At 41.7% G+C, this 27,926-nt stretch overlaps 1 protein-coding gene across 2 annotated transcripts in view; it reads right to left on the reverse strand.

Moving 5' to 3' along the window:
* LOC137346092 (tenascin-like) overlaps positions 1 to 27,926 on the reverse strand; it is a 326,039-nt gene that overhangs the window by 30,870 nt on the left and 267,243 nt on the right. For both annotated transcript variants that reach the window (XM_068009389.1, XM_068009390.1), the window contains 5 exons: positions 9,826 to 10,125; positions 8,714 to 9,004; positions 5,932 to 6,222; positions 2,026 to 2,148; positions 739 to 882 (listed from right to left, as the gene is read on the reverse strand). In XM_068009389.1, the coding sequence (XP_067865490.1) occupies positions 739 to 882; positions 2,026 to 2,148; positions 5,932 to 6,222; positions 8,714 to 9,004; positions 9,826 to 10,125 (1,149 nt within the window). The remainder of the gene's footprint in view (positions 1 to 738; positions 883 to 2,025; positions 2,149 to 5,931; positions 6,223 to 8,713; positions 9,005 to 9,825; positions 10,126 to 27,926) is intronic.

Below are 27,926 nucleotides of genomic sequence, written 5' to 3' on the forward strand. Positions count from 1 at the left end.
AGGGGAAATTCTTCACCCAGTGAGTGGTGGGAATGTAGAATTCGCTGCCACAGTTATGATTCAGGTGAATAGTATCAATACATTTCAGGGGGAAGGTGGATAAACACATGAGGGAGACAGGAATAGAAGGATTTGGTGATGGGGTGAGATGAAGAGGGTGGGTCCGTGTGGAGCAATAACACCAGCATGGACCATTTGGGCCAATTGGACTGTTTCTGTGGCCTGAGCTCGATGTAGTGACACCTCGCAGAGCAGACCTCCAAACAGTAGCTGGCACTCTGCCAGCTCACCTGACACTCAACCTCCACACTGGCAAGATATTGCTTGGACCCCTCGCCCACTCCAGAGACTTGAGCACATAATCCAGGCTCAGTACTGCACTGGGAGTGTCAGAGCTGAGGGATTGCTGCATTGTCGGAGGGTCAGTACTGAGGGAGAGCTGCATTGTCGGAGTATCAGTACTGAGGGAGTGCTGCACTGTCCAGGAACAGGGATAGGGGAATGGGGTCGGGAAAATGGGATGGGGAAGTGGCGGAGGGAGATAGCGAAGGGGAATTGGAGTTAGAATTAATGGGTTGTACAGGTCAGATGAACGCTCGCCTCACGGTGCTCCCCCGGGGCCTGGAGTATGAGATTGCTCAGCCCGCCTATACCCGCCTCTGTACCACTGCCCACCTCTGACACACCCATCACCCCCTATACTCCCCCCTATCCCCCACCCCTCCACTCCTCACTCACCAGTTGTGAAGTGGTCCAGGATGGGGGGACTTTCGATGCTCCCCCGCACAGCCACCAGGTTGATCTCGTATTGAGTGGCTGGGACCAGGCCTGTCAGGGTGATATTAGTTTTCCCGCCTTCTGTTATCACACTCCTTGGCTCACCTGCACGGAAAGAAGCAACAGCACCAGGTGGGGGAGGGGTTAAAGGGCTCGGAGGAGCAGCACACGAAGATAAAAAGTTTGTTGCCACACACCACAGCAGGGGTCAAAGTTCAGCAACACACAGCGCATGGGGTTGAACTTGATTGACAAACCAAGGGTTAAAGGTCACTGACTGAAACTGTTCAGGTGCCGATTGTCTAACTGAATGGTTTCGACAATTCAGGCCAGAAATCTCCTCCTCTGTTCTGAGGTGGATCAAAATTTAATGAGCTGCCGCTGTGCACGCACACTCACACTCAGACACTCTCACACACTCTCTCACACACACTCTCACACTCACACACTCTCACACACTCACACTCAGACACTCTCACACACTCACACTCAGACACTCTCACACTCACACACACTCTCACACACACTCTCACACTCACACTCAGACACACACACTCTCTCACACACACTCTCACACTCACACTCAAACACTCTCACACACTCTCACACACTCTCACACTCTCACTCAGACACTCTCTCACACTCACACACACACACACACTCTCTCACACTCAGACACTCTCACACACTCTCTCACACTCACACTCAGACACTCTCACACACACTCTCACACTCACACTCAGACACTCTCTCACACTCAGACACACACACACTCTCACACTCGCACTCAGACACACACACACACTCTCTCACTCTCACACGCACACACACACACTCTCACACTCACACTCAGACACTCTCACACACACACACTCTCACACTCAGACACACTCACACACTCGCACTCAGACACACACACTCTCACACTCAGACACTCTCACACTCACACTCAGACACTCTCGCACACACACACACACACTCTCACACTCGCACTCAGACACACTCACACACACACTCTCTCACACGCACACACACACACTCTCGCACTCAGACACACTCACAGACTCAGACATTCTCTCACACACACTCTCACACTCACACACACTCTCACACACATACTCTCTCACACGCACACACACACTCTCGCACTCAGCCACTCACACACACTCTCTCACACACACACTCACACATGCACATACACACCGAGCAGTAGTTACTGAACGCAGGGCCTGGTCATCAAGGCCTCACCTTGCTTCGTCGGGACATAGAAGATCTTGAAGGTATCGACAGGAACTGAAGGTGCTTCCCAGTTGACGGTGACCGAGGTGGCTCCAAGATCTGTGAAGCTCAATCTGCTCCGGCTCTCTCGAGCTGGAATAAAAACACAGAAAATGACACTCCGAGCGAGATTCACTCTTCCCTCAATGTGGACCAGAGGAATGGGAATGGAAGGGTCCGGAAGGCGGGGGAAGGGGGATTGACAAGTGCGATTCCGTGTGGAAAGCAGCAGAGCCTTCTACTGACACCTATTCGGCTCGAAGGACAAGAAAATGGCCGCTCAAACCCGAAGGTGCCAAGTGGCAGCGATCTCAGGCATTATTGATTGTGTTGTGACCAATCACAATCATGGATTGCCTCTCCCATGCTGCCAAAAACTATTTCGCTCACAAAGGTCTTTGAGCTGACTAAACACTTTAGCTTCCCATGATAACCCAGGAGGGTTTTCTAGAGCAGTATGTAAATAGTCCAACATGGGAAGGGGCCATACTGGACCTGGTGTTGGGAAATGAGCCAGGCCAGGTGGTTGACGTTTCAGTAGGGGACTACTTTGGGAATAGTGATCACAATTCCGTAAGTTTTAGAATACTCATGGACAAAGACGAGAGTGGTCCGAAAGGAAGAGTGCTAAATTGGGGCAAGGCCAACCATACCAAAATTCGGCAGGAGCTGGGGAATGTAAATTGGGAGCAGCTGTTTGAAGGTAAATCCACTTTTGATATGTGGGAGGCTTTTAAAGAGAGCTGATTAGCGTGCAGGAGAGACATGTTCCTGTGAAAATGAGGGGTAGAAATGGCAAGATTAGGGAACCATGGATGACAGGTGAAATTGTGAGAATAGCTAAGAGGAAAAAGGAAGCACACATAAGGTCTAGGCGGCTGAAGAAAGACGAAGCTTTGAAAGAATATCGGGATTGTAGGCGCAATCTGAAACGAGGAATTAAGAGGGCTAAAAGGGGTCATGAAATATCTTTAGCAAACAGGGTTAAGGAAAATCCCAAAGCCTTTTATTCATATATAAGGAGCAAGAGGGTAACTAGAGAAAGGATTGGCCCACTCAAGGACAAAGGAGGAAAGTTATGCGTGGAGTCAGAGAAAATGGGTGAGATTCTAAACGAGTACTTTGCATCGGTATTCACCGAGGAGAGGGACATGACGGATGTTGAGGTTAGACAGATGTTTGATTACTCTAGGTCAAGTCGGCTTAAGAAGGGTAGCAGGGAAAATCCAGGTAATTATAGACCGGTGAGCCTGACGTCAGTGGTAGGGAAGCTGCTGGAGAAGATACTGAGGGATAGGATCTATTCCCATCTGGAAGAAAATGGGCTTATCAGTGATAGGCAACATGGTTTTGTGCAGGGAAGGTCATGTCTGACCAACTTAATAGAATTCTTTGAGGAAGTGACAAAGTTGATTGATGAGGGAAGGGCTGTAGATGTCATATACATGGACTTCAGTAAGGTGTTTGATAAGGTTCCCCATGGTAGGCTGATGGAGAAAGTAAAGGCGCATGGGGTCCAAGGTGTACTAGCTAGATGGATAAAGAACTGGCTGGGCAACAGGAGACAGAGAGTAGCAGTGGAAGGGAGTTTCTCAAAATGGAGACGTGTGACCAGTGGTGTTCCACAGGGATCCATGCTGGGACCACTGTTGTTTGTGATATACATAAATGATTTGGAGGAAAGTATAGGTGGTCTGATTAGCAAGTTTGCAGACGACACTAAGATTGGTGGAGTAGCAGATACTGAAGGGGACTGTCAGAGAATACAGCAGAATATAGATAGACTGGAGAGTTGGGCAGAGAAATGGCAGATGGAGTTCAATCAGGGCAAATGCGAGGTGATGCATTTTGGAAGATCCAATTCAAGAGTGAAGTATACAGTAAATGGAAAAGTCCTGGGGAAAATTGATGTACAGAGAGATTTGGGTGTTCAGGTCCATTGTTCCCTGAAGGTGGCAACGCAGGTCAATAGAGTGGTCAAGAAGGCATACGGCATGCTTTCCTTCATCGGACGGGGTATTGAGTACAAGAGTTGGCAGGTCATGTTACAGTTGTATAGGATTTTGGTTCGGCCACATTTGGAATACTGCGTGCAGTTCTGGTCGCCACATTACCAAAAGGATGTGGATGCTTTGGAGAGGGTGCAGAGGAGGTTCACCAGGATGTTGCCTGGTATGGAGGGCGCTAGCTATGAAGAGAGGTTGAGTAGATTAGGATTATTTTCATTAGAAAGACGGAGGTTAAGGGGGGACCTGATTGAGGTGTACAAAATCATGAGAGGTATAGACAGGCTGGATAGCAAGAAGCTTTTTCCCAGAGTGGGGGATTCAATTACAAGGGGACATGAGTTCAAAGTGAAAGGGGAAAAGTTTAGGGGGGATATGCGTGGAAAGTTCTTTACGCAGAGGGTGGTGGGTGCATGGAACACATTACCAGCGGAGGTGGTAGACGCGGGCATGATAGCTTCTTTTAAGATGTATCTAGACAGATACATGAATGGGCAGGAAGTAAAGAGATACAGACCCTTAGAAAATAGGCGACATGTTTAGATAGAGGATTTGGATCGGCGTAGGCTTGGAGGGCCGAAGGGCCTGTTCCTGTGCTGTAATTTTCTTTGTTCTTTGTTCTTTAACCCAGCTCATTCGAACGGAGGCAGGAGAAGAACATCACGAGACATGTAACAGCTCACCCTCATTGCTTTACAGAGGCACCATTTTCCTGTTGACAGGATGGGGCTGAAGTGAAGTTAATTGGACACTGGACAATGTCGTGAGGCGCAGCAGGAACAAGACCCCTTGTAGAAGCCATCTCCACAATCTATCAACCAAGAGGAAGATTCCTGGGAGGTCTGTCAGATTCTTGACCCTTGACCCTGGCATTCCCACAGTTTTGACGTTGCCTTAGAACAAACATTGCTTATAATGAACCAGTCGGCCATCTGTCCCGCTGACTCCAGGCTGCTGGGATAGTGTTGTCTTCGATCAATGTATAGGTCAAAGGTCAGGAAGGCCTGGATTTTGTGTCGGACATTCCCAGCATGTGGGCTGAATATTCCAAGTGCCCATGTAGTTCTGGACATGAGCACTGCAGTGAGCTGAGGGCGGGTATCAGGGGGAGGGAGGGCCGTGACTCTAGGATTAGAACCTCAAATATTTAATGCAGCTCAATTTAAAACAAATTATCATCAGAAAGAAGATGAAGGGTCAAGGAATGATCCTTCACTGCCTCCCCGTCCCCCCATTCTCCCAGCCAATAGCGAGAATCACAGTGTGAAGAGGATCGGGAGTGAAGAGATGGCCAACTCCCAGTATTTCCCTGTTCGACAACTGCAAGGAGATAGTGGTGGTAAACAAGAGCGGAAGATTCCAGAAACATTCAGCAAATCAGGCAGGACCTGCAGCAAGAGTGAATATTTGGGGAAGGGTTACGTCTGCCAAAGAGCCAATGCTAGCACGATGGGCCGAATGGCCTCCTGCAGTTCTGTATTATTCGATGACTGCTCAATCTGCTTTTCCCCATTGGTAGATGTTACCTGACCTGCTGAGTGCCCCCAGAGCTCTCAGTTTTCATTTCAGATTTTCACCGGCATGGTAATATTAATTTTTCCGCGTACTATTCACACCCTGGAACGTTTGGGAAGTAGAGACAAAACATGACACCAAACTTGACTGAAATAACAGAGTGTCCCAGGTGATAACATAACACTCCAGCCTCTAGACGGAAACAAAAACATTGAGCTAAAATTATTGTCTGCTCAATATGACCTCCTGTATTGGGGTGAAATGGTGATAAATGAAGAACTTGATCATTCTATGAGAATAACAGAGACACTATAACCCTGAGAACAAAGACTGAGCCACTAGGCCTAATTAGTACCTGTTCGTGCCATAATGGGGATAGGCTCTGTCTGTTGATTCTTTAACACGCCATAGAGAGAAATGAGGTACTCGGTGCCCGGTCTGAGATCTGCAATGGTGACGTCCCGAAGATTGCCTGATACCCTCACCTCCTGGGCCTCCAGCTGCCCCTGCGAGTCTCTGTACTGGACCAAGAAAGAGTCAAAGGCCCCTTCCTCCACCGTCCAGGAGAGTTTGAGGCTGTGAGTGTCCACATCGGAGACCAAAAGTCTTCCCAGTGTGTTGAAGCCAGCTGTGTGAACCGGAATGGCTAGAGAGAGGATCAAATGTACGGTTAATGGTGGCAGAAAGAGGCAAGGAGGGTGAGATTGTAGGGAAAAGCAGGCTAATCTCAGCCATCCAGATCCCACGTCCGAAGGTGAATTCTTCCCAAACCCAAACCCTCCCCCTCCCCCGTCTCCCCAGTGAGTAAAGAAATCATTTCCCGAGTGGGCTTCAAGATCTGTGACCTCAATAGTTCAGTCCCGGGTATTTGTTATTCTATATATAAACCACCCAAGCCCATCGATTAGATTCCAGTCTGTAACTCACTCCCGGGTATCTGTTATTCTATATATAAACCACCCAAGCCCATCGATTAGATTCCAGTCTGTAACTCACTCCCGGGTATCTGTTATTCTGTATTTCAACCACCCAAGCCCATCGATTAGATTCCAGTCTGTAACTCACTCCCGGGTATCTGTTATTCTATATATAAACCACCCGAACCCCTCGATTAGATTCCAGTCTGTAACTCACTCCCGGGTATCTGTTATTTGATATATAAACCACCCGAGCCCCTCGATTAGATTCCTGTCTGCAGTTCACTCCCGGGTAACTGTTATTCCATATATAAACCACCCGAACCCCTCGATTACATTCCAGTCTGTAACTCACTCCCGGGTATCTGTTATTCTATGTATAAAAACCCCAAACCCCTCGATTAGATTCCAGTCTGTAACTCACTCCCGGGTATCTGTTATTCTATATATAAACACCCCGAAACCCTCGATGAGACTCCAATCTGTAACTCACTCCCGGGTATCTGTTATTCTATATTTCAACCACCCGAACCCCTCGATTAGATTCCAGTCTGTAACTCACTCCCGGGTATCAGTTATTCTATATATAAACCACCCGAACCCCTCGATTAGATTCCAGTCTGTAACTCACTCCCGGGTATCAGTTATTCGATATATAAACCACCCGAGCCCCTCGATTAGATTCCTGTCTGCAGTTCACTCCCGGGTATCTGTTATTCTATATATAAACACCCGAATCCCCTCGATTAGATTTCAGTCTGTAACTCACTCCCGGGTATCAGTTATTCTATATATAAACCACCCGAGCCCCTCGATTAGATTCCTGTCTGCAGTTCACTCCCGGGTATCTGTTATTCTATATATAAACACCCGAATCCCCTCGATTAGTTTCCAGTCTGTAACTCACTCCTGGGTATCTGATATCACATCTATAAAAACCCCGAACTCCTTGATTAGATTCCAGTCTGTAACTCACTCCTGGGTATCTGTTATTCTATATATAAACACCCCGATACCCTCGATTAGATTCCGGTCTGTAACTCACTCCTGGGTATCTGTTATTCTATATATAAACACCCCGATACCCTCGATTAGATTCCAGTCTGTAACTCACTCCCGGGTATCAGTTATTCGATATATAAACCACCCGAGCCCCTCGATTAGATTCCAGTCTGTAACTCACTCCCGGGTATCAGTTATTCGATATATAAACCACCCGAGCCCCTCGATTAGATTCCAGTCTGTAACTCACTCCCGGGTATCTGTTATTCTATATATAAACACCCGAATCCCCTCGATTAGATTTCAGTCTGTAACTCACTCCCGGTTATCTGTTATTCTATATATAAACACCCCGAAACCCTCGATTAGTTTCCAGTCTGTAACTCACTCCTGGGTATCTGATATCACATCTATAAAAACCCCGAACTCCTTGATTAGATTCCAGTCTGTAACTCACTCCCGGTTATCTGTTATTCTATATATAAACACCCCGATACCCTCGATTAGATTCCGGTCTGTAACTCCCTCTCTAAAAGGTATCATTCTCTACATTAATAATCTGACATAATCCTGTAACTTTAAGCTGACTTTGATGAACACAAAGGGGAGATCCTCCATGGAAGCAAATACTGCAAGAAAGAGCCTGACATAAATGGAAAGAGAATGGAGAACATTCCTGGAAATGAGACTGGCAGTTAAGTGGCCTCCATGTTCAGTGTGTTTGTTAGGAGGGCAGTGAATGATGGAGGCCTGTACTGTGTGAAGATGAAATTCTGCCTTCTAATCCTGGAAGAATGAAAGGATGGGAACATAAAGCAAAGCATTTTCAGTGTATACTTAAACCTGTGCACACTAGTGTGGAAATGTACACGCCCAAATGCCCACCAAGAAAAGGCAGCTTAATTTGACTTTTATCTCACTTTACACTCTTTTAGAACCAGTTAAGTACAGAACATGTTAACACAAAAGCATAATTTATTCAATTAAGACCTTAGAAACATCCACTAGGCCCGAGAAGCCTACATGTGGAACCTGCTGTCATACTTCGGAAAAACAAAATGCTGGCAGTTTCCACAGCAACAGAAGCAATTTGAGGGATCAACGTTGAAGAAATATTTTCTTGCTCCCAGCTAGAGAACAGAGAGATGGAGGGTGAAAATATTTCCTGAGGAGAGATAAAGGAATAGCTAGCTTGATCCATTGCTGGATCACAAGTACCTGTAATGGTTAAGAGAGCCACCAATGGCCTGGAGAGTTGGCCATCAGATACCCCATGGAGGTAAATGGTATAGTTGGTTGTAGGCCTGAGGCCTGTGATGTAGGCTGATCGGCGGTCACCGGTTACCGTGATGTTCTGCAGAGTCTCAGAACCCTGAGCTTTATACTGTATTAGGAAGGAGTCAAAGACAGTCTCTGCTGTCCAGGAGAGTTGGAGGGAGTCAGCTGTGATGTTAGAGAATGAAAGGCTCCCAAGATTGCCCGATTTTACTCCCTCGTTGTCTGTGGAGGCTAAAAGGAGGAAGAAAAAGAAATACACAACACTTTACTGAGGGGAAACTGCTGCTACTTGACTGCATGAGGAAGTGCTTCCTTCTAGTTTCTAGCCTCTCCAATAGGCCACCGTGCCCAGAATACTGTCTGTCTCCAGTAAATGATTTATGGGATGACTCCAATTGGTTGCTGCATCACAATCCTAGAATCTTAGAAAGCAGACCATTCGGCCCATTGTGCCTATGCTGACTCTTTGAAAGAGCTATCCAATTAATCCCATTCCTCTGCTCTTTCCCCATAGCCCTATGAATATCCCCCCTTCAATTATATATCCAATTCTCTTTTGAAAGTTACTATTGAATCTGCTTCCAGCATCCTTCAGGCAGTGCATTCCAGGTCACAACAATGCACTGCATTAATAAAAATGACCTTAAATCTCTGTCCTCTGGTTACTGTTCCTCTCGCCAGTGGAAACAGTTTCTCCTTATTTACTCCATAAAAACCCCTCATAATTTGAACACCTATTAAATCTGCCCTTAAACGTCACTGCTGTAAGGAGAACAACCCTTAATTCTCTAAGGAGTACAATCAACTCAAAAGCATTAAAATCGTGTCTTCCCTACAAGGCATCCACACATTACAAAAACTAACAACATCTGAGCTTTTCGACAAATGGAAAACAAAAGAGGGTATTATTTCAAGATGGTGGACCGCGGTTGCCATAGTGGCACTGGAGCTTCCAGGAGCATCTGAGGCGATAATTCTCTCAGTACGAGATGAGAAAAAGCTGTGCAGTGGTTAAAATAAATTTGCTGAGGTAACTTGCTTGCGAGGAATACCTGCAGTAGTTAATATAGTGGTTAATGGCCTCGTTCGTCTGCTGCCAGAGAGCCCATAGAGAGAAATCAGGTACTTGGTGCTAGGCCTCAGGCCTCTAATGAAGGAAGATTGTTGGTCACCAGGCACAGTGAAGTTCTGCAGCTCCTCGGATCCCTCGACTCTGTACTGGATCAGAAAGGAGTCAAACCCACTCTCGGCAGCCCAGAATATTTGGAGGGAGTCCTGTGTGACATTATTCCCTGAAAGGCGGATAAGCTTACTCAGCCTGCTTGGTTTTATGCCATTGGTATCCATGGAAACTGGAGAAAAAGCAAAGAAACATTTGATTTAAAGACTGCGCTCTGGGCAAATGCCTCTCGATGTTAACCAGCCTAAGTCATGCCGAGCACATCATTCTTTGACGTTGGGATAAATATCCAGAGCCTTCTAAAAATGGGTAGGTGGAAATCTATGGTCACATCAAACAGATAAAAGTGAAAAAAATCTCAGTCCAGGCAGGCAACTTATATATGCACTACAGGCTTTGTATAAGTTACAGTTAAGCTGGTTCAGAGGCTTCTCCAGATATCTAGGCCAGCGCTGAGTTTCTGTGTGACAAAGGCCCAACTTGGGAGTGTTTCTCCCAATTGAAAGGTGAATAATTGTGGGTTCAGATGTGGAAATGTCACACTGGTTCCCTGAAATGATGAGGAAGGAACGATTGCTGGCTGAAGTAGAGAAACATAGAGACCACAGACCATCATCGGTAGATAAGTAACACAGACTATATACACTGTATATTGTGGCACAAACCCATAGAGCTATAAACACTGTATATTGTGGCGTAAACCCATAGAGCTATATACACTGTATATTGTGGTGTAAACCCATAGAGCTATAAACAATGTATATTGTGGTGTAAACCCATAGAGCTATATACACTGTATATTGTGGTATAAACCCATAGAGCTATATACACTGTATATTGTGGTGTAAACCCATAGAGCTATATACACTATATTGTGGTGTAAACCCATAGAGCTATATACACTGCATATTGTGGTGTAAACCCATAGAGCTATATACACTGTATATTGTGGTGTAAACCCATAGAGCTATATACACTGTATATTGTGGTATAAACCCATAGGGCTACAAACACTGTACATTGTGGTGTAAACCCAAAGAGCTATAAACACTGGATATTGTGGTGTAAACCCATAGAGCTATATACACTGTATATTGTGGAGTAAACCCATAGAGCTATATACACTGTGTATTGTGGTGTAAACCCATAGAGCTAAATACACTGTCGATTGTGGTGTAAACCCATAGAGCTATATACACTGTATATTGTGGTATAAACCCATAGAGCTATAAACACTGTATATTGTGGTATAAACCCATAGAGCTATATACACTGTATACTATGGTGTAAACCCATAGAGCTATATACACTGTATATTGTGGTGTAAACCCATAGAGCTATATACACTGTATATTGTGGTATAAACCCATAGAGCTATATACACTGGATATTGTGGTGTAAACCCATAGAGCTATATACACTGTATATTGTGGTGTAAACCCATAGAGCTATATACACTGTATATTGTGGTGTAAACCCATAGAGCTATATACACTGTATATTGTGGTGTAAACCCATAGAGCTATATACACTGTATATTGTGGTGTAAACCCATAGAGCTATATGCACTGTATATTGTGGTATAAACCCATAGAGCTATAAACACTGTATATTGTGGTGTAAACCCATAGAGCTATATACACTGTATATTGTGGTGTAAACCCATAGAGCTATATACACTGTATATTGTGGTGTAAACCCATAGAGCTATAAACACTGTATATTGTGGTGTAAACCCATAGAGCTATATACACTGTATATTGTGGTGTAAACCCATAGAGCTATATACACTGTATATTGTGGTGTAAACCCATAGAGCTATAAACACTGTATATTGTGGTGTAAACCCAAAGAGCTATATACACTGTATATTGTGGTATAAACCCATAGAGCTATATACACTGTATATTGTGGTGTTAACCCATAGAGCTATATACACTGGATATTGTGGTGTAAACCCACAGAGCTATAAACACTGTATATTGTGGTGTAAACCCATAGAGCTATATACACTGTATATTGTGGTGTTAACCCATAGAGCTAAAAACACTGTATATTGTGGTGTAAACCCATAGAGCTATATGCACTGTATATTGTGGTATAAACCCATAGAGCTATAAACACTGTATATTGTGGTGTAAACCCATAGAGCTATATACACTGTATATTGTGGTGTAAACCCATAGAGCTATAAACACTGTATATTGTGGTGTAAACCCATAGAGCTATATACACCGTATATTGTGGTATAAACCCATAGAGCTATATACACTGTATATTGTGGTGTAAACCCATAGAGCTATAAACACTGTATATTGTGGTGTAAACCCATAGAGCTATATACACTGTATATTGTGGTGTTAACCCATAGAGCTATATACACTGGATATTGTGGTGTAAACCCATAGAGCTATAAACACTGTATATTGTGGTGTAAACCCATAGAGCTATATACACTGTATATTGTGGTGTTAACCCATAGAGCTAAAAACACTGTATATTGTGGTGTAAACCCATAGAGCTATAAATACTGTATATTGTGGTGCAAACCCATAGAGCTATATACACAGTATATTGTGGTATAAACCCATAGAGCTATATACACTGTATATTGTGGTGTTAACCCATAGAGCTATATACACTGGATATTGTGGTGTAAACCCATAGAGCTATATACACTGGATATTGTGGTGTAAACCCATAGAGCTATAAACACTGTATATTGTGGTGTAAACCCAAAGAGCTATATACACTGTATATTGTGGTATATACCCATAGAGCTATAAACACTGTATATTGTGGTGTAAACCCATAGAGCTATAAACACTGTATATTGTGGTGTAAACCCATAGAGCTATATACACTGTATATTGTGGGATAAACCCATAGAGCTATATACACTGGATATTGTGGTGTAAACCCATAGAGCTATAAACACTGTATATTGTGCTGTAAACCCATAGAGCTAAAAACACTCTATATTGTGGTGTAAACCCATAGAGCTATAAACACTGGATATTGTGGTGTAAACCCATAGAGCTATAAACACTGTATATTGTGGTGTAAACCCATCGAGCTATATACACTGTATATTGTGGTATAAACCCATAGAGCTATATACACTGTATATTGTGGTGTTAACCCATAGAGCTATATACACTGGATATTGTGGTGTAAACCCATAGAGCTATATACACTGGATATTGTGGTGTAAACCCATAGAGCTATAAACACTGTATATTGTGGTGTAAACCCAAAGAGCTATATACACTGTATATTGTGGTATATACCCATAGAGCTATACACACTGTATATTGTGGTGTAAACCCATAGAGCTATAAACACTGTATATTGTGGTGTAAACCCATAGAGCTATATACACTGTATATTGTGGGATAAACCCATAGAGCTATAAACACTGTATATTGTGGTGCAAACCCATAGAGCTATAAACACTGTATATTGTGGTGTAAACCCATAGAGCTATAAACACTGTATATTGTGGTGTAAACCCATAGAGCTATAAACACTGTATATTGTGGTGTAAACCCATAGAGCTATAAACACTGTATATTGTGGTGTAAACCCATAGAGCTATAAACACTGTATATTGTGGTGTAAACCCATAGAGCTATAAACACTGTATATTGTGGTGTAAACCCATAGAGCTATATACACTGTATATTGTGGGATAAACCCATAGAGCTATATACACTGGATATTGTGGTGTAAACCCATAGAGCTATAAACACTGTATATTGTGCTGTAAACCCATAGAGCTAAAAACACTCTATATTGTGGTGTAAACCCATAGAGCTATAAACACTGGATATTGTGGTGTAAACCCATAGAGCTATAAACACTGTATATTGTGGTGTAAACCCATCGAGCTATATACACTGTATATTGTGATGTTATCCCATAGAGCTATAAACACTCTATATTGTGGTGTAAACCCATAGAGCTATATACACTGTATATTGTGGTATAAACCCATAGAGCTATAAACACTGTATATTGTGGTGTAAACCCATAGAGCTATATACACTGTATATTGTGGCATAAACCCATAGAGCTGTAAACACTGTATATTGTGGTGTAAACCCATAGAGCTATATACACTGTATATTGTGGTGTAAACCCATAGAGCTATAAACACTGGATATTGTGGTATAAACCCACGTCGTTGGCACCAGCTAGACCTCATTGTCACAAGGCGAGCCGCCTTAAACAGTGTTCAAATCACACGCAGCTTCCACAGTGCGGACTGCGACACCGACCACTCCCTGGTGTGCAGCAAGGTTAGACTCAGACCAAAGAAGTTGCATCATTCCAAGCAGAAGGGCCACCCGCGCATCAACACGAGCAGAATTTCTCACCCACAGCTGTTACAAAAATTTCTAAATTCACTTGTAACAGCCCTTCAAAACACTCCCACAGGGGATGCTGAGACCAAGTGGGCCCACATCAGAGACGCCATCTATGAGTCAGCTTTGACCACCTACGGCAAAAGTGCGAAGAGAAATGCAGACTGGTTTCAATCTCATAATGAAGAGCTGGAACCTGTCATAGCCGCTAAGCGCATTGCACTTTTGAACTACAAGAAAGCCCCCAGCGATTTAACATCCGCAGCACTTAAAGCAGCCAGAAGTACTGCACAAAGAACAGCTAGGCGTTGCGCAAACGACTACTGGCAACACCTATGCAGTCATATTCAGCTGGCCTCAGACACCGGAAACATCAGAGGAATGTATGATGGCATGAAGAGAGCTCTTGGGCCAACCATCAAGAAGATCACCCCCCTCAAATCTAAATCGGGGGACATAATCACTGACCAACGCAAACAGATGGACCGCTGGGTTGAGCACTACCTAGAACTGTACTCCAGGGAGAATGCTGTCACTGAGACTGCCCTCAATGCAGCCCAGCCTCTACCAGTCATGGATGAGCTGGACATACAGCCAACCAAATCGGAACTCAGTGACTCAGTGATGCCATTGATTCCCTAGCCAGCGGAAAAGCCCCTGGGAAGGACAGCATTACCCCTGAAATAATCAAGAGTGCCAAGCCTGCTATACTCTCAGCACTACATGAACTGCTATGCCTGTGCTGGGACGAGGGAGCAGTACCCCAGGACATGCGCGATGCCAACATCATCACCCTCTATAAAAACAAAAGTGACCGCGGTGACTGCAACAACTACCGTGGAATCTCCCTGCTCAGCATAGTGGGGAAAGTCTTTGCTCGAGTCGCTCTGAACAGGCTCCAGAAGCTGGCCGAGCGCGTCTACCCTGAGGCACAGTGTGGCTTTCGTGCAGAGAGATCGACTATTGACATGCTGTTGTCCCTTCGTCAGATACAGGAGAAATGCCGTGAACAACAGATGCCCCTCTACATTGCTTTCATTGATCTCACCAAAGCCTTTGACCTCGTCAGCAGACGTGGTCTCTTCAGACTACTAGAAAAGATCGGATGTCCACCAAAGCTACTAAGTATCATCACCTCATTCCATGACAATATGAAAGGCACAATTCAACATGGTGGCTCCTCATCAGAGCCCTTTCCTATCCTGAGTGGTGTGAAACAGGGCTGTGTTCTCGCACCCACACTTTTTGGGATTTTCTTCTCCCTGCTGCTTTCACATGCGTTCAAATCCTCTGAAGAAGGAATTTTCCTCCACACAAGATCAGGGGGCAGGTTGTTCAACCTTGCCCGTCCAAGAGCGAAGTCCAAAGTACGGAAAGTCCTCATCAGAGAACTCCTCTTTGCTGACGATGCTGCTTTAACATCTCACACTGAAGAATGCCTGCAGAGTCTCATCGACAGGTTTGCGTCTGCCTGCAATGAATTTGGCCTAACCATCAGCCGCAAGAAAACGAACATCATGGGGCAGGATGTCAGAAATGCTCCATCCATCAATATTGGCGACCACGCTCTGGAAGTGGTTCAAGAGTTCACCTACCTAGGCTCAACTATCACCAGTAACCTGTCTCTAGATGCAGAAATCAACAAGCGCATGGGTAAGGCTTCCACTGCTATGTCCAGACTGGCCAAGAGAGTGTGGGAAAATGGCGCACTGACACGGAACACAAAAGTCCGAGTGTATCAAGCCTGTGTCCTCAGTACCTTGCTCTACGGCAGCGAGGCCTGGACAACGTATGCCAGCCAAGAGCGACGTCTCAATTCATTCCATCTTCGCTGCCTTCGGAGAATACTTGGCATCAGGTGGCAGGACTATATCTCCAACACAGAAGTCCTTGAAGCGGCCAACACCCCCAGCTTATACACACTACTGAGTCAGCGGCGCTTGAGATGGCTTGGCCATGTGAGCCGCATGGAAGATGGCAGGATCCCCAAAGACACATTGTACAGCGAGCTCGCCACTGGTATCAGACCCACCGGCCGTCCATGTCTCCGTTATAAAGACGTCTGCAAACGCGACATGAAATCGTGTGACATTGATCACAAGTCGTGGGAGTCAGTTGCCAGCATTCGCCAGAGCTGGCGGGCAGCCATAAAGACAGGGCTAAATTGTGGCGAGTCGAAGAGACTTAGTAGTTGGCAGGAAAAAAGACAGAGGCGCAAGGGGAGAGCCAACTGTGCAACAGCCCCAACAAACAAATTTCTCTGCAGCACCTGTGGAAGAGCCTGTCACTCCAGAATTGGCCTTTATAGCCACTCCAGGCGCTGCTTCACAAACCACTGACCACCTCCAGGCGCATATCCATTGTCTCTCGAGATAAGGAGGCCCAAAAGAAGAATTGTGGTATAAACCCATAGAGCTATAAACACTGTATATTGTGGTGTAAACCCATAGAGCTATAAACACTGTATATTGTGGTGTAAACCCAAAGAGCTATATCCACTGTATATTGTGGTGTAAACCCATAGAGCTATAAACACTGTATATTGTGGTGTAAACCCATAGAGCTATATCCACTGTATATTGTGGTGTAAACCCATAGAGCTATAAACACTGTATATTGTGGTGTAAACCCATAGAGCTATATCCACTGTATATTGTGGTGGAAACCCATAGAGCTATATACACTGCATATTGTGGTATAAACCCATAGAGCTATAAACACTGTATATTGTGGTGTAAACCCATAGAGCTATATACACTGTATATTGTGGTGTAAACCCATAGAGCTATATACACTGTATATTGTGGTATGAACCCATAGAGCTACATACACTGTGTATTGTGGTATAAACCCACAGAGCTATATACACTGTATATTGTGGTATAGTCCCATATAGCTATATACACTGTACATTGTGGTATAAACCCAAAGAGCTATAAACACTGTATATTGTGGTATAAATCCAGAGAGCTATATACACTGTATACTATGGTGCACACCCACAGAGCTATATACACTGTATATTGTGGTATAAATCCATAGAGCTATATACACTGTATATTGTGGTGTAAATCCATAGAGCTATATACACTGTATATTGTGGTATAAATCCAAAGAGCTATATACACTGTATATTGTGGTATAAACCCAAAGAGCTATATACACTGTATATTGTGGTATAAACCCATAGAGCTACATACACTGTATACTATGGTGCACACCCACAGAGCTATATACACTGTATATTGTGGTGTAAACCCATAGAGCTATAAACACTGTATATTGTGGTGTAAACCCATAGAGCTATAAACACTGTATATTGTGGTGTAAACCCATAGAGCTATATGCACTGTATATTGTGGTATAAACCCATAGAGCTATAAACACTGTATATTGTGGTGTAAACCCATAGAGCTATATACACTGTATATTGTGGTGTAAACCCATAGAGCTGTAAACACTGTATATTGTGGTGTAAACCCAAAGAGCTGTATACACTGTATATTGTAGTATAAACCCATAGAGCTATAAACACTGTGTATTGTGGTGTAAACCCATAGAGCTATAAACACTGTATATTGTGGTGTAAACCCATAGAGCTATATACACTGTATATTGTGGTATAAACCCATAGAGCTATAAACACTGTACATTGTGGTATAAACCCATAGAGCTATATACACTGTATATTGTGGTTTAAACCCAGAGAGCTATAAACACTGTATATTGTGGTGTCAACCCATAGAGCTATATACACTGTATATTGTGGTGTAAACCCACAGAGCTATAAACACTGTATATTGTGGTATAAACCCATAGAGCTAGAAACACTGTATATTGTGGTGTAATCCCATATAGCTATATACACTGTATATTGTGGTATAAACCCATAGAGCTATAAACACTGTATATTGTGGTGCAAACCCATAGAGCTATATGCACTGTATATTGTGGTATAAACCCAAAGAGCTATAAACACTGTATATTGTGGTGCAAACCCATAGAGCTATATACACTGGATATTGTGGTGTAAACCCATAGAGCTATAAACACTGTATATTGTGGTGCAAACCCATAGAGCTATATACACTGTATATTGTGGTATAAACCCAAAGAGCTATATACACTGTATATTGTGGTGTAAACCCATAGAGCTATAAACACTGTATATTGTGGTGTCAACCCAAAGAGCCATATACACTGTATATTGTGGTATATACCCATGGAGCTATACACACTGTATATTGTGGTGTAAACCCATAGAGCTATAAACACTGTATATTGTGGTGTAATCCATAGAGCTATATACACTGTATATTGTGGGATAAACCCATAGAGCAATAAACACTGTATATTGTGGTGTAAACCCATAAGGCTATAAACACTGTATATTGTGCTTTAAACCCATAGAGCTATAAACACTGTATATTGTGGTGTAAACCCATAGAGCTATAAACACTGTATATGGTGGTGTAAACCCATAGAGCTATAAACACTGTATATTGTGGTGTAAACCCATAGAGCTATAAACACTGTATATTGTGGTGTAAACCCATAGAGCTATAAACACTGGATATTGTGGTGTAAACCCATAGAGCTATAAACACTCTATTTTGTGGTGTAAACCCATAGAGCTATATACACTCTATATTGTGGTGTAAACCCATAGAGCTTTTAACACTGTATATTGTGGTGTAAACCCATAGAGCTATAAACACTGGATATTGTGGTGTAAACCCATAGAGCTATAAACACTGTATATTGTGGTGTAAACCCACAGAGTTCTATACACTGTATATTGTGGTATAAACCCATAGAGCAATAAACACTGTATATTGTTGTGTAAACCCATAGAGCTATCAACACTGTATATTGTGGTGTAAACCCATCGAGATATATACACTGTATGTTGTGATGTTATCCCATAGAGCTATATACACTGTATATTGTGGCATAAACCCATAGAGCTGTAAACACTGTATATTGTGGTGTAAACCCATAGAGCTATATACACTGTATATTGTGGTATAAACCCATAGAGCTATAAACACTGTATATTGTGGTGTAAACCCATAGAGCTATATACACTGTATATTGTGGTATAAACCCAAAGAGCTATAAACACTGTATATTGTGGTGTAAACCCATAGAGCTATATACACTGTATATTGTGGCATAAACCCAATGAGCTGTAAACACTGCATGTTGTGGTGTAAACCCATAGAGCTATATCCACTGTATATTGTGGTGTAACCCATAGAGCTATATACACTGCATATTGTGGTATAAACCCATAGAGCTATAAACACTGTATATTGTGGTGTAAACCCATAGAGTTAGATACACCGTATATTGTGGTGTAAACCCATAGAGCTGTAAACACTGTATATTGTGGTATAAACCCATAGAGCTATATACACTGTATATTGTGGTATAAACCCATAGAGCTATATACACTGTATATTGTGGTGTAAACCCATAGAGCTATATACACTGTATATTGTGGTATAAACCCATAGAGCTATATACACTGTATATTGTGGTGTAAACCCATAGAGCTATATACACTGTATATTGTGGTATAATCCCATATAGATATATACACTGTACATTGTGGTATAAACCCATAGAGCTATAAACACTGTACATTGTGGTATAAACCCATAGAGCTATAAACACTGTATATTGTGGTATAAATCCATAGAGCTATATACACTGTATATTGTGGTGTAAACCCAACGAGCTATATACACTGTATATTGTGATGTTATCCCATAGAGCTATATACACTGTATATTGTGGCATAAACCCATAGAGCTGTAAACACTGTATATTGTGGTGTAAACCCATAGAGCTATATACACTGTACATTGTGGTATAAACCCATAGAGCTATAAACACTGTATATTGTGGTGTAAACCCATCGAGCTATATACACTGTATGTTGTGATGTTATCCCATAGAGCTATATACACTGTATATTGTGGCATAAACCCATAGAGCTGTAAACACTGTGTATTGTGGTGTAAACCCATAGAGCTATATACACTGTATATTGTGGTATAAACCCATAGAGCTATAAACACTGTATATTGTGGTGGAAACCCATAGAGCTATATACACTGTATATTGTGGTATGAACCCATAGAGCTACATACACTGTGTATTGTGGTATAAACCCACAGAGCTATATACACTGTATATTGTGGTATAGTCCCATATAGCTATATACACTGTGTATTGTGGTATAAACCCAAAGAGCTATAAACACTGTATATTGTGGTATAAACCCAGAGAGCTATATACACTGTATACTATGGTGCACACCCACAGAGCTATATACACTGTATATTGTGGTATAAATCCATAGAGCTATATACACTGTATATTGTGGTGTAAATCCATAGAGCTATATACACTGTATATTGTGGTATAAATCCAAAGAGCTATATACACTGTATATTGTGGTATAAACCCAAAGAGCTATATACACTGTATATTGTGGTATAAACCCATAGAGCTACATACACTGTATACTATGGTGCACACCCACAGAGCTATATACACTGTATATTGTGGTGTAAACCCATAGAGCTATAAACACTGTATATTGTGGTGTAAACCCATAGAGCTATAAACACTGTATATTGTGGTGTAAACCCATAGAGCTATATGCACTGTATATTGTGGTATAAACCCATAGAGCTATAAACACTGTATATTGTGGTGTAAACCCATAGAGCTATATACACTGTATATTGTGGTGTAAACCCATAGAGCTGTAAACACTGTATATTGTGGTGTAAACCCAAAGAGCTGTATACACTGTATATTGTAGTATAAACCCATAGAGCTATAAACACTGTGTATTGTGGTGTAAACCCATAGAGCTATAAACACTGTATATTGTGGTGTAAACCCATAGAGCTATATACACTGTATATTGTGGTATAAACCCATAGAGCTATAAACACTGTACATTGTGGTATAAACCCATAGAGCTATATACACTGTATATTGTGGTTTAAACCCAGAGAGCTATAAACACTGTATATTGTGGTGTCAACCCATAGAGCTATATACACTGTATATTGTGGTGTAAACCCACAGAGCTATAAACACTGTATATTGTGGTATAAACCCATAGAGCTAGAAACACTGTATATTGTGGTGTAATCCCATATAGCTATATACACTGTATATTGTGGTATAAACCCATAGAGCTATAAACACTGTATATTGTGGTGCAAACCCATAGAGCTATATGCACTGTATATTGTGGTATAAACCCAAAGAGCTATAAACACTGTATATTGTGGTGCAAACCCATAGAGCTATATACACTGGATATTGTGGTGTAAACCCATAGAGCTATAAACACTGTATATTGTGGTGCAAACCCATAGAGCTATATACACTGTATATTGTGGTATAAACCCAAAGAGCTATATACACTGTATATTGTGGTGTAAACCCATAGAGCTATAAACACTGTATATTGTGGTGTCAACCCAAAGAGCCATATACACTGTATATTGTGGTATATACCCATGGAGCTATACACACTGTATATTGTGGTGTAAACCCATAGAGCTATAAACACTGTATATTGTGGTGTAAACCCATAGAGCTATATACACTGTATATTGTGGGATAAACCCATAGAGCAATAAACACTGTATATTGTGGTGTAAACCCATAAGGCTATAAACACTGTATATTGTGCTTTAAACCCATAGAGCTATAAACACTGTATATTGTGGTGTAAACCCATAGAGCTATAAACACTGTATATGGTGGTGTAAACCCATAGAGCTATAAACACTGTATATTGTGGTATAAACCCATAGAGCTATAAACACTGTATATTGTGGTGTAAACCCATAGAGCTATAAACACTGGATATTGTGGTGTAAACCCATAGAGCTATAAACACTCTATTTTGTGGTGTAAACCCATAGAGCTATAAACACTCTATATTGTGGTGTAAACCCATAGAGCTATAAACACTGTATATTGTGGTGTAAACCCATAGAGCTATAAACACTGGATATTGTGGTGTAAACCCATAGAGCTATAAACACTGTATATTGTGGTGTAAACCCACAGAGTTCTATACACTGTATATTGTGGTATAAACCCATAGAGCAATAAACACTGTATATTGTTGTGTAAACCCATAGAGCTATCAACACTGTATATTGTGGTGTAAACCCATCGAGCTATATACACTGTATGTTGTGATGTTATCCCATAGAGCTATATACACTGTATATTGTGGCATAAACCCATAGAGCTGTAAACACTGTATATTGTGGTGTAAACCCATAGAGCTATATACACTGTATATTGTGGTATAAACCCATAGAGCTATAAACACTGTATATTGTGGTGTAAACCCATAGAGCTATATACACTGTATATTGTGGCATAAACCCAATGAGCTGTAAACACTGCATGTTGTGGTGTAAACCCATAGAGCTATATCCACTGTATATTGTGGTGTAACCCATAGAGCTATATACACTGCATATTGTGGTATAAACCCATAGAGCTATAAACACTGTATATTGTGGTGTAAACCCATAGAGTTAGATACACCGTATATTGTGGTGTAAACCCATAGAGCTGTAAACACTGTATATTGTGGTATAAACCCATAGAGCTATATACACTGTATATTGTGGTATAAACCCATAGAGCTATATACACTGTATATTGTGGTGTAAACCCATAGAGCTATATACACTGTATATTGTGGTATAAACCCATAGAGCTATATACACTGTATATTGTGGTGTAAACCCATAGAGCTATATACACTGTATATTGTGGTATAATCCCATATAGCTATATACACTGTACATTGTGGCATAAACCCATAGAGCTATAAACACTGTACATTGTGGTATAAACCCATAGAGCTATAAACACTGTATATTGTGGTATAAATCCATAGAGCTATATACACTGTATATTGTGGTGTAAACCCATCGAGCTATATACACTGTATATTGTGATGTTATCCCATAGAGCTATATACACTGTATATTGTGGCATAAACCCATAGAGCTGTAAACACTGTATATTGTGGTGTAAACCCATAGAGCTATATACACTGTACATTGTGGTATAAACCCATAGAGCTATAAACACTGTATATTGTGGTGTAAACCCATCGAGCTATATACACTGTATGTTGTGATGTTATCCCATAGAGCTATATACACTGTATATTGTGGCATAAACCCATAGAGCTGTAAACACTGTGTATTGTGGTGTAAACCCATAGAGCTATATACACTGTATATTGTGGTATAAACCCATAGAGCTATAAACACTGTATATTGTGGTGGAAACCCATAGAGCTATATACACTGTATATTGTGGTATAAACCTAAAGAGCTATAAACACTGTATATTGTGGTGTAAACCCATAGAGCTATATACACTGTATATTGTGGCATAAACCCAATGAGCTGTAAACACTGCATGTTGTGGTGTAAACCCATAGAGCTATATCCACTGTATATTGTGGTGTAAACCCATAGAGCTATATACACTGCATCTTGTGGTATAAACCCATAGAGCTATAAACACTGTATATTGTGGTGTAAAGCCATAGAGCTATATACACCGTATATTGTGGTGTAAACCCATAGAGCTGTAAACACTGTATATTGTGGTATAAACCCATAGAGCTATATACACTGTATATTGTGGTATAAACCCATAGAGCTATATACACTGTATATTGTGGTGTAAACCCATAGAGCTATATACACTGTATATTGTGGTATAAACCCATAGAGCTATATACACTGTATTTCTTTCTTTCTTTCTTTTGGGCCTCCTTATCTCGAGAGACAATGGATACGCGCCAGGAGGTGGTCAGTGGTTTGTGAAGCAGCGCCTGGAGTGGCTATAAAGGCCAATTCTGGAGTGACAGGCTCTTCCACAGGTGCTGCAGAGAAATTTGTTTGTTGGGGCTGTTGCACAGTTGGCTCTCCCCTTGCGCCTCTGTCTTTTTTCCTGCCAACTACTAAGTCTCTTCGACTCGCCACAATTTAGCCCTGTCTTTATGGCTGCCCGCCAGCTCTGGCGAATGCTGGCAACTGACTCCCACGACTTGTGATCAATGTCACACGATTTCATGTCGCGTTTGCAGACGTCTTTATAACGGAGACATGGACGGCCGGTGGGTCTGATACCAGTGGCGAGCTCGCTGTACAATGTGTCTTTGGGGATCCTGCCATCTTCCATGCGGCTCACATGGCCAAGCCATCTCAAGCGCCGCTGACTCAGTAGTGTGTATAAGCTGGGGGTGTTGGCCGCTTCAAGGACTTCTGTGTTGGAGATATAGTCCTGCCACCTGATGCCAAGTATTCTCCGAAGGCAGCGAAGATGGAATGAATTGAGACGTCGCTCTTGGCTGGCATACGTTGTCCAGGCCTCGCTGCCGTAGAGCAAGGTACTGAGGACACAGGCCTGATACACTCGGACTTTTGTGTTCCGTGTCAGTGCGCCATTTTCCCACACTCTCTTGGCCAGTCTGGACATAGCAGTGGAAGCCTTACCCATGCGCTTGTTGATTTCTGCATCTAGAGACAGGTTACTGGTGATAGTTGAGCCTAGGTAGGTGAACTCTTGAACCACTTCCAGAGCGTGGTCGCCAATATTGATGGATGGAGCATTTCTGACATCCTGCCCCATGATGTTCGTTTTCTTGAGGCTGATGGTTAGGCCAAATTCATTGCAGGCAGACGCAAACCTGTCGATGAGACTCTGCAGGCATTCTTCAGTGTGAGATGTTAAACTGTATACACTGTATATTGTGGTGTAAACCCATAGAGCTATATACACTGTATATCGTGGTATAATCCCATATAGCTATATACACTGTACATTGTGGTATAAACCCATAGAGCTATAAACACTGTACATTGTGGTATAAACCCATAGAGCTATAAACACTGGATATTGTGGTGTAAACCCATAGAGCTATAAACACTGTATATTGTGGTGGAAACCCACAGAGTTCTATACACTGTATATTGTGGTATAAACCCATAGAGCAATAAACACTGTATATTGTTGTGTAAACCCATAGATCTATAAACACTGTATATTGTGGTGTAAACCCATAGAGCTATAAACACTGTATATGGTGGTGTAAACCCATAGAGCTATAAACACTGTATATTGTGGTGTAAACCCATAGAGCTATAAACACTGTATATTGTGGTGTAAACCCATAGAGCTATAAACACTGGATATTGTGGTGTAAACCCATAGAGCTATAAACACTCTATTTTGTGGTGTAAACCCATAGAGCTATAAACACTCTATATTGTGGTGTAAACCCATAGAGCTATAAACACTGTATATTGTGGTGTAAACCCATAGAGCTATAAACACTGGATATTGTGGTGTAAACCCATAGAGCTATACACACTGTATATTGTGGTGTAAACCCACAGAGTTCTATACACTGTATATTGTGGTATAAACCCATAGAGCAATAAACACTGTATATTGTTGTGTAAACCCATAGAGCTATCAACACTGTATATTGTGGTGTAAACCCATCGAGCTATATACACTGTATGTTGTGATGTTATCCCATAGAGCTATATACACTGTATATTGTGGCATAAACCCATAGAGCTGTAAACACTGTATATTGTGGTGTAAACCCATAGAGCTATATACACTGTATATTGTGGTGTAAACCCATAGAGCTATATACACTGTATATTGTGGTGTAAACCCATAGAGCTATATACACTGTATATTGTGGTATAAACCCAAAGAGCTATAAACACTGTATATTGTGGTGTAAACCCATAGAGCTGTATACACTGTATATTGTGGTATAAACCCATAGAGCTATATACACTGTATATTGTGGTATAAACCCATAGAGCTATATACACTGTATATTGTGGTGTAAACCCATAGAGCTATATACACTGTATATTGTGGTATAAACCCATAGAGCTATATACACTGTATATTGTGGTGTAAACCCATAGGGCTATATACACTGTATATTGTGGTATAATCCCATATAGCTATATACACTGTACATTGTGGTATAAACCCATAGAGCTATAAACACTGTACATTGTGGTATAAACCCATAGAGCTATAAACACTGTATATTGTGGTATAAATCCATAGAGCTATATACACTGTATATTGTGGTGTAAACCCATCGAGCTATATACACTGTATATTGTGATGTTATCCCATAGAGCTATATACACTGTATATTGTGGCATAAACCCATAGAGCTGTAAACACTGTATATTGTGGTGTAAACCCATAGAGCTATATACACTGTACATTGTGGTATAAACCCATAGAGCTATAAACACTGTATATTGTGGTGTAAACCCATCGAGCTATATACACTGTATGTTGTGATGTTATCCCATAGAGCTATATACACTGTATATTGTGGCATAAACCCATAGAGCTGTAAACACTGTATATTGTGGTGTAAACCCATAGAGCTATATACACTGTATATTGTGGTATAAACCCATAGAGCTATAAACACTGTATATTGTGGTGGAAACCCATAGAGCTATATACACTGTATATTGTGGTATAAACCTAAAGAGCTATAAACACTGTATATTGTGGTGTAAACCCATAGAGCTATATACACTGTATATTGTGGCATAAACCCAATGAGCTGTAAACACTGCATGTTGTGGTGTAAACCCATAGAGCTATATCCACTGTATATTGTGGTGTAAACCCATAGAGCTATATACACTGCATATTGTGGTATAAACCCATAGAGCTATAAACACTGTATATTGTGGTGTAAACCCATAGAGCTATATACACCGTATATTGTGGTGTAAACCCATAGAGCTGTAAACACTGTATATTGTGGTATAAACCCATAGAGCTATATACACTGTATATTGTGGTATAAACCCATAGAGCTATATACACTGTATATTGTTGTGTAAACCTTTAGAGCTATATACACTGTATATTGTGGTATAAACCCATAGAGCTATATACACTGTATATTGTGGTGTAAACCCATAGAGCTATATACACTGTATATCGTGGTATAATCCCATATAGCTATAAACACTGTATATTGTGGTCTCAATCCATAGAGCTATATACACTGTATATTGTGGTGTAAACCCATCGAGCTATATACACTGTATATTGTGATGTTATCCCATAGAGCTATATACACTGTATATTGTGGCATAAACCCACAGAGCTGTAAACACTGTATATTGTGGTGTAAACCCATAGAGCTATATACACTGTATATTGTGGTATAAACCCATAGAGCTATAAACACTGTATATTGTGGTGTAAACCCATAGAGCTATGTACACTGTATATTGTGGTGTAAACCCATAGAGCTATATACACTGTATATTGTGGTATAAACCCATAGAGCTATAAACACTGTATATTGTGGTGTAAACCCATAGAGCTATATACACTGTATATTGTGGCATAAACCCAATGAGCTGTAAACACTGCATGTTGTGGTGTAAACCCATAGAGCTATAAACACTGTATATTGTGGTGTAAACCCATAGAGCTATATACACTGTAT

This window comes from Heterodontus francisci, chromosome 29 (genome assembly GCF_036365525.1).
Source record: "Heterodontus francisci isolate sHetFra1 chromosome 29, sHetFra1.hap1, whole genome shotgun sequence".
In the NCBI taxonomy this organism is placed as follows: Eukaryota; Metazoa; Chordata; class Chondrichthyes; order Heterodontiformes; family Heterodontidae; genus Heterodontus; species Heterodontus francisci.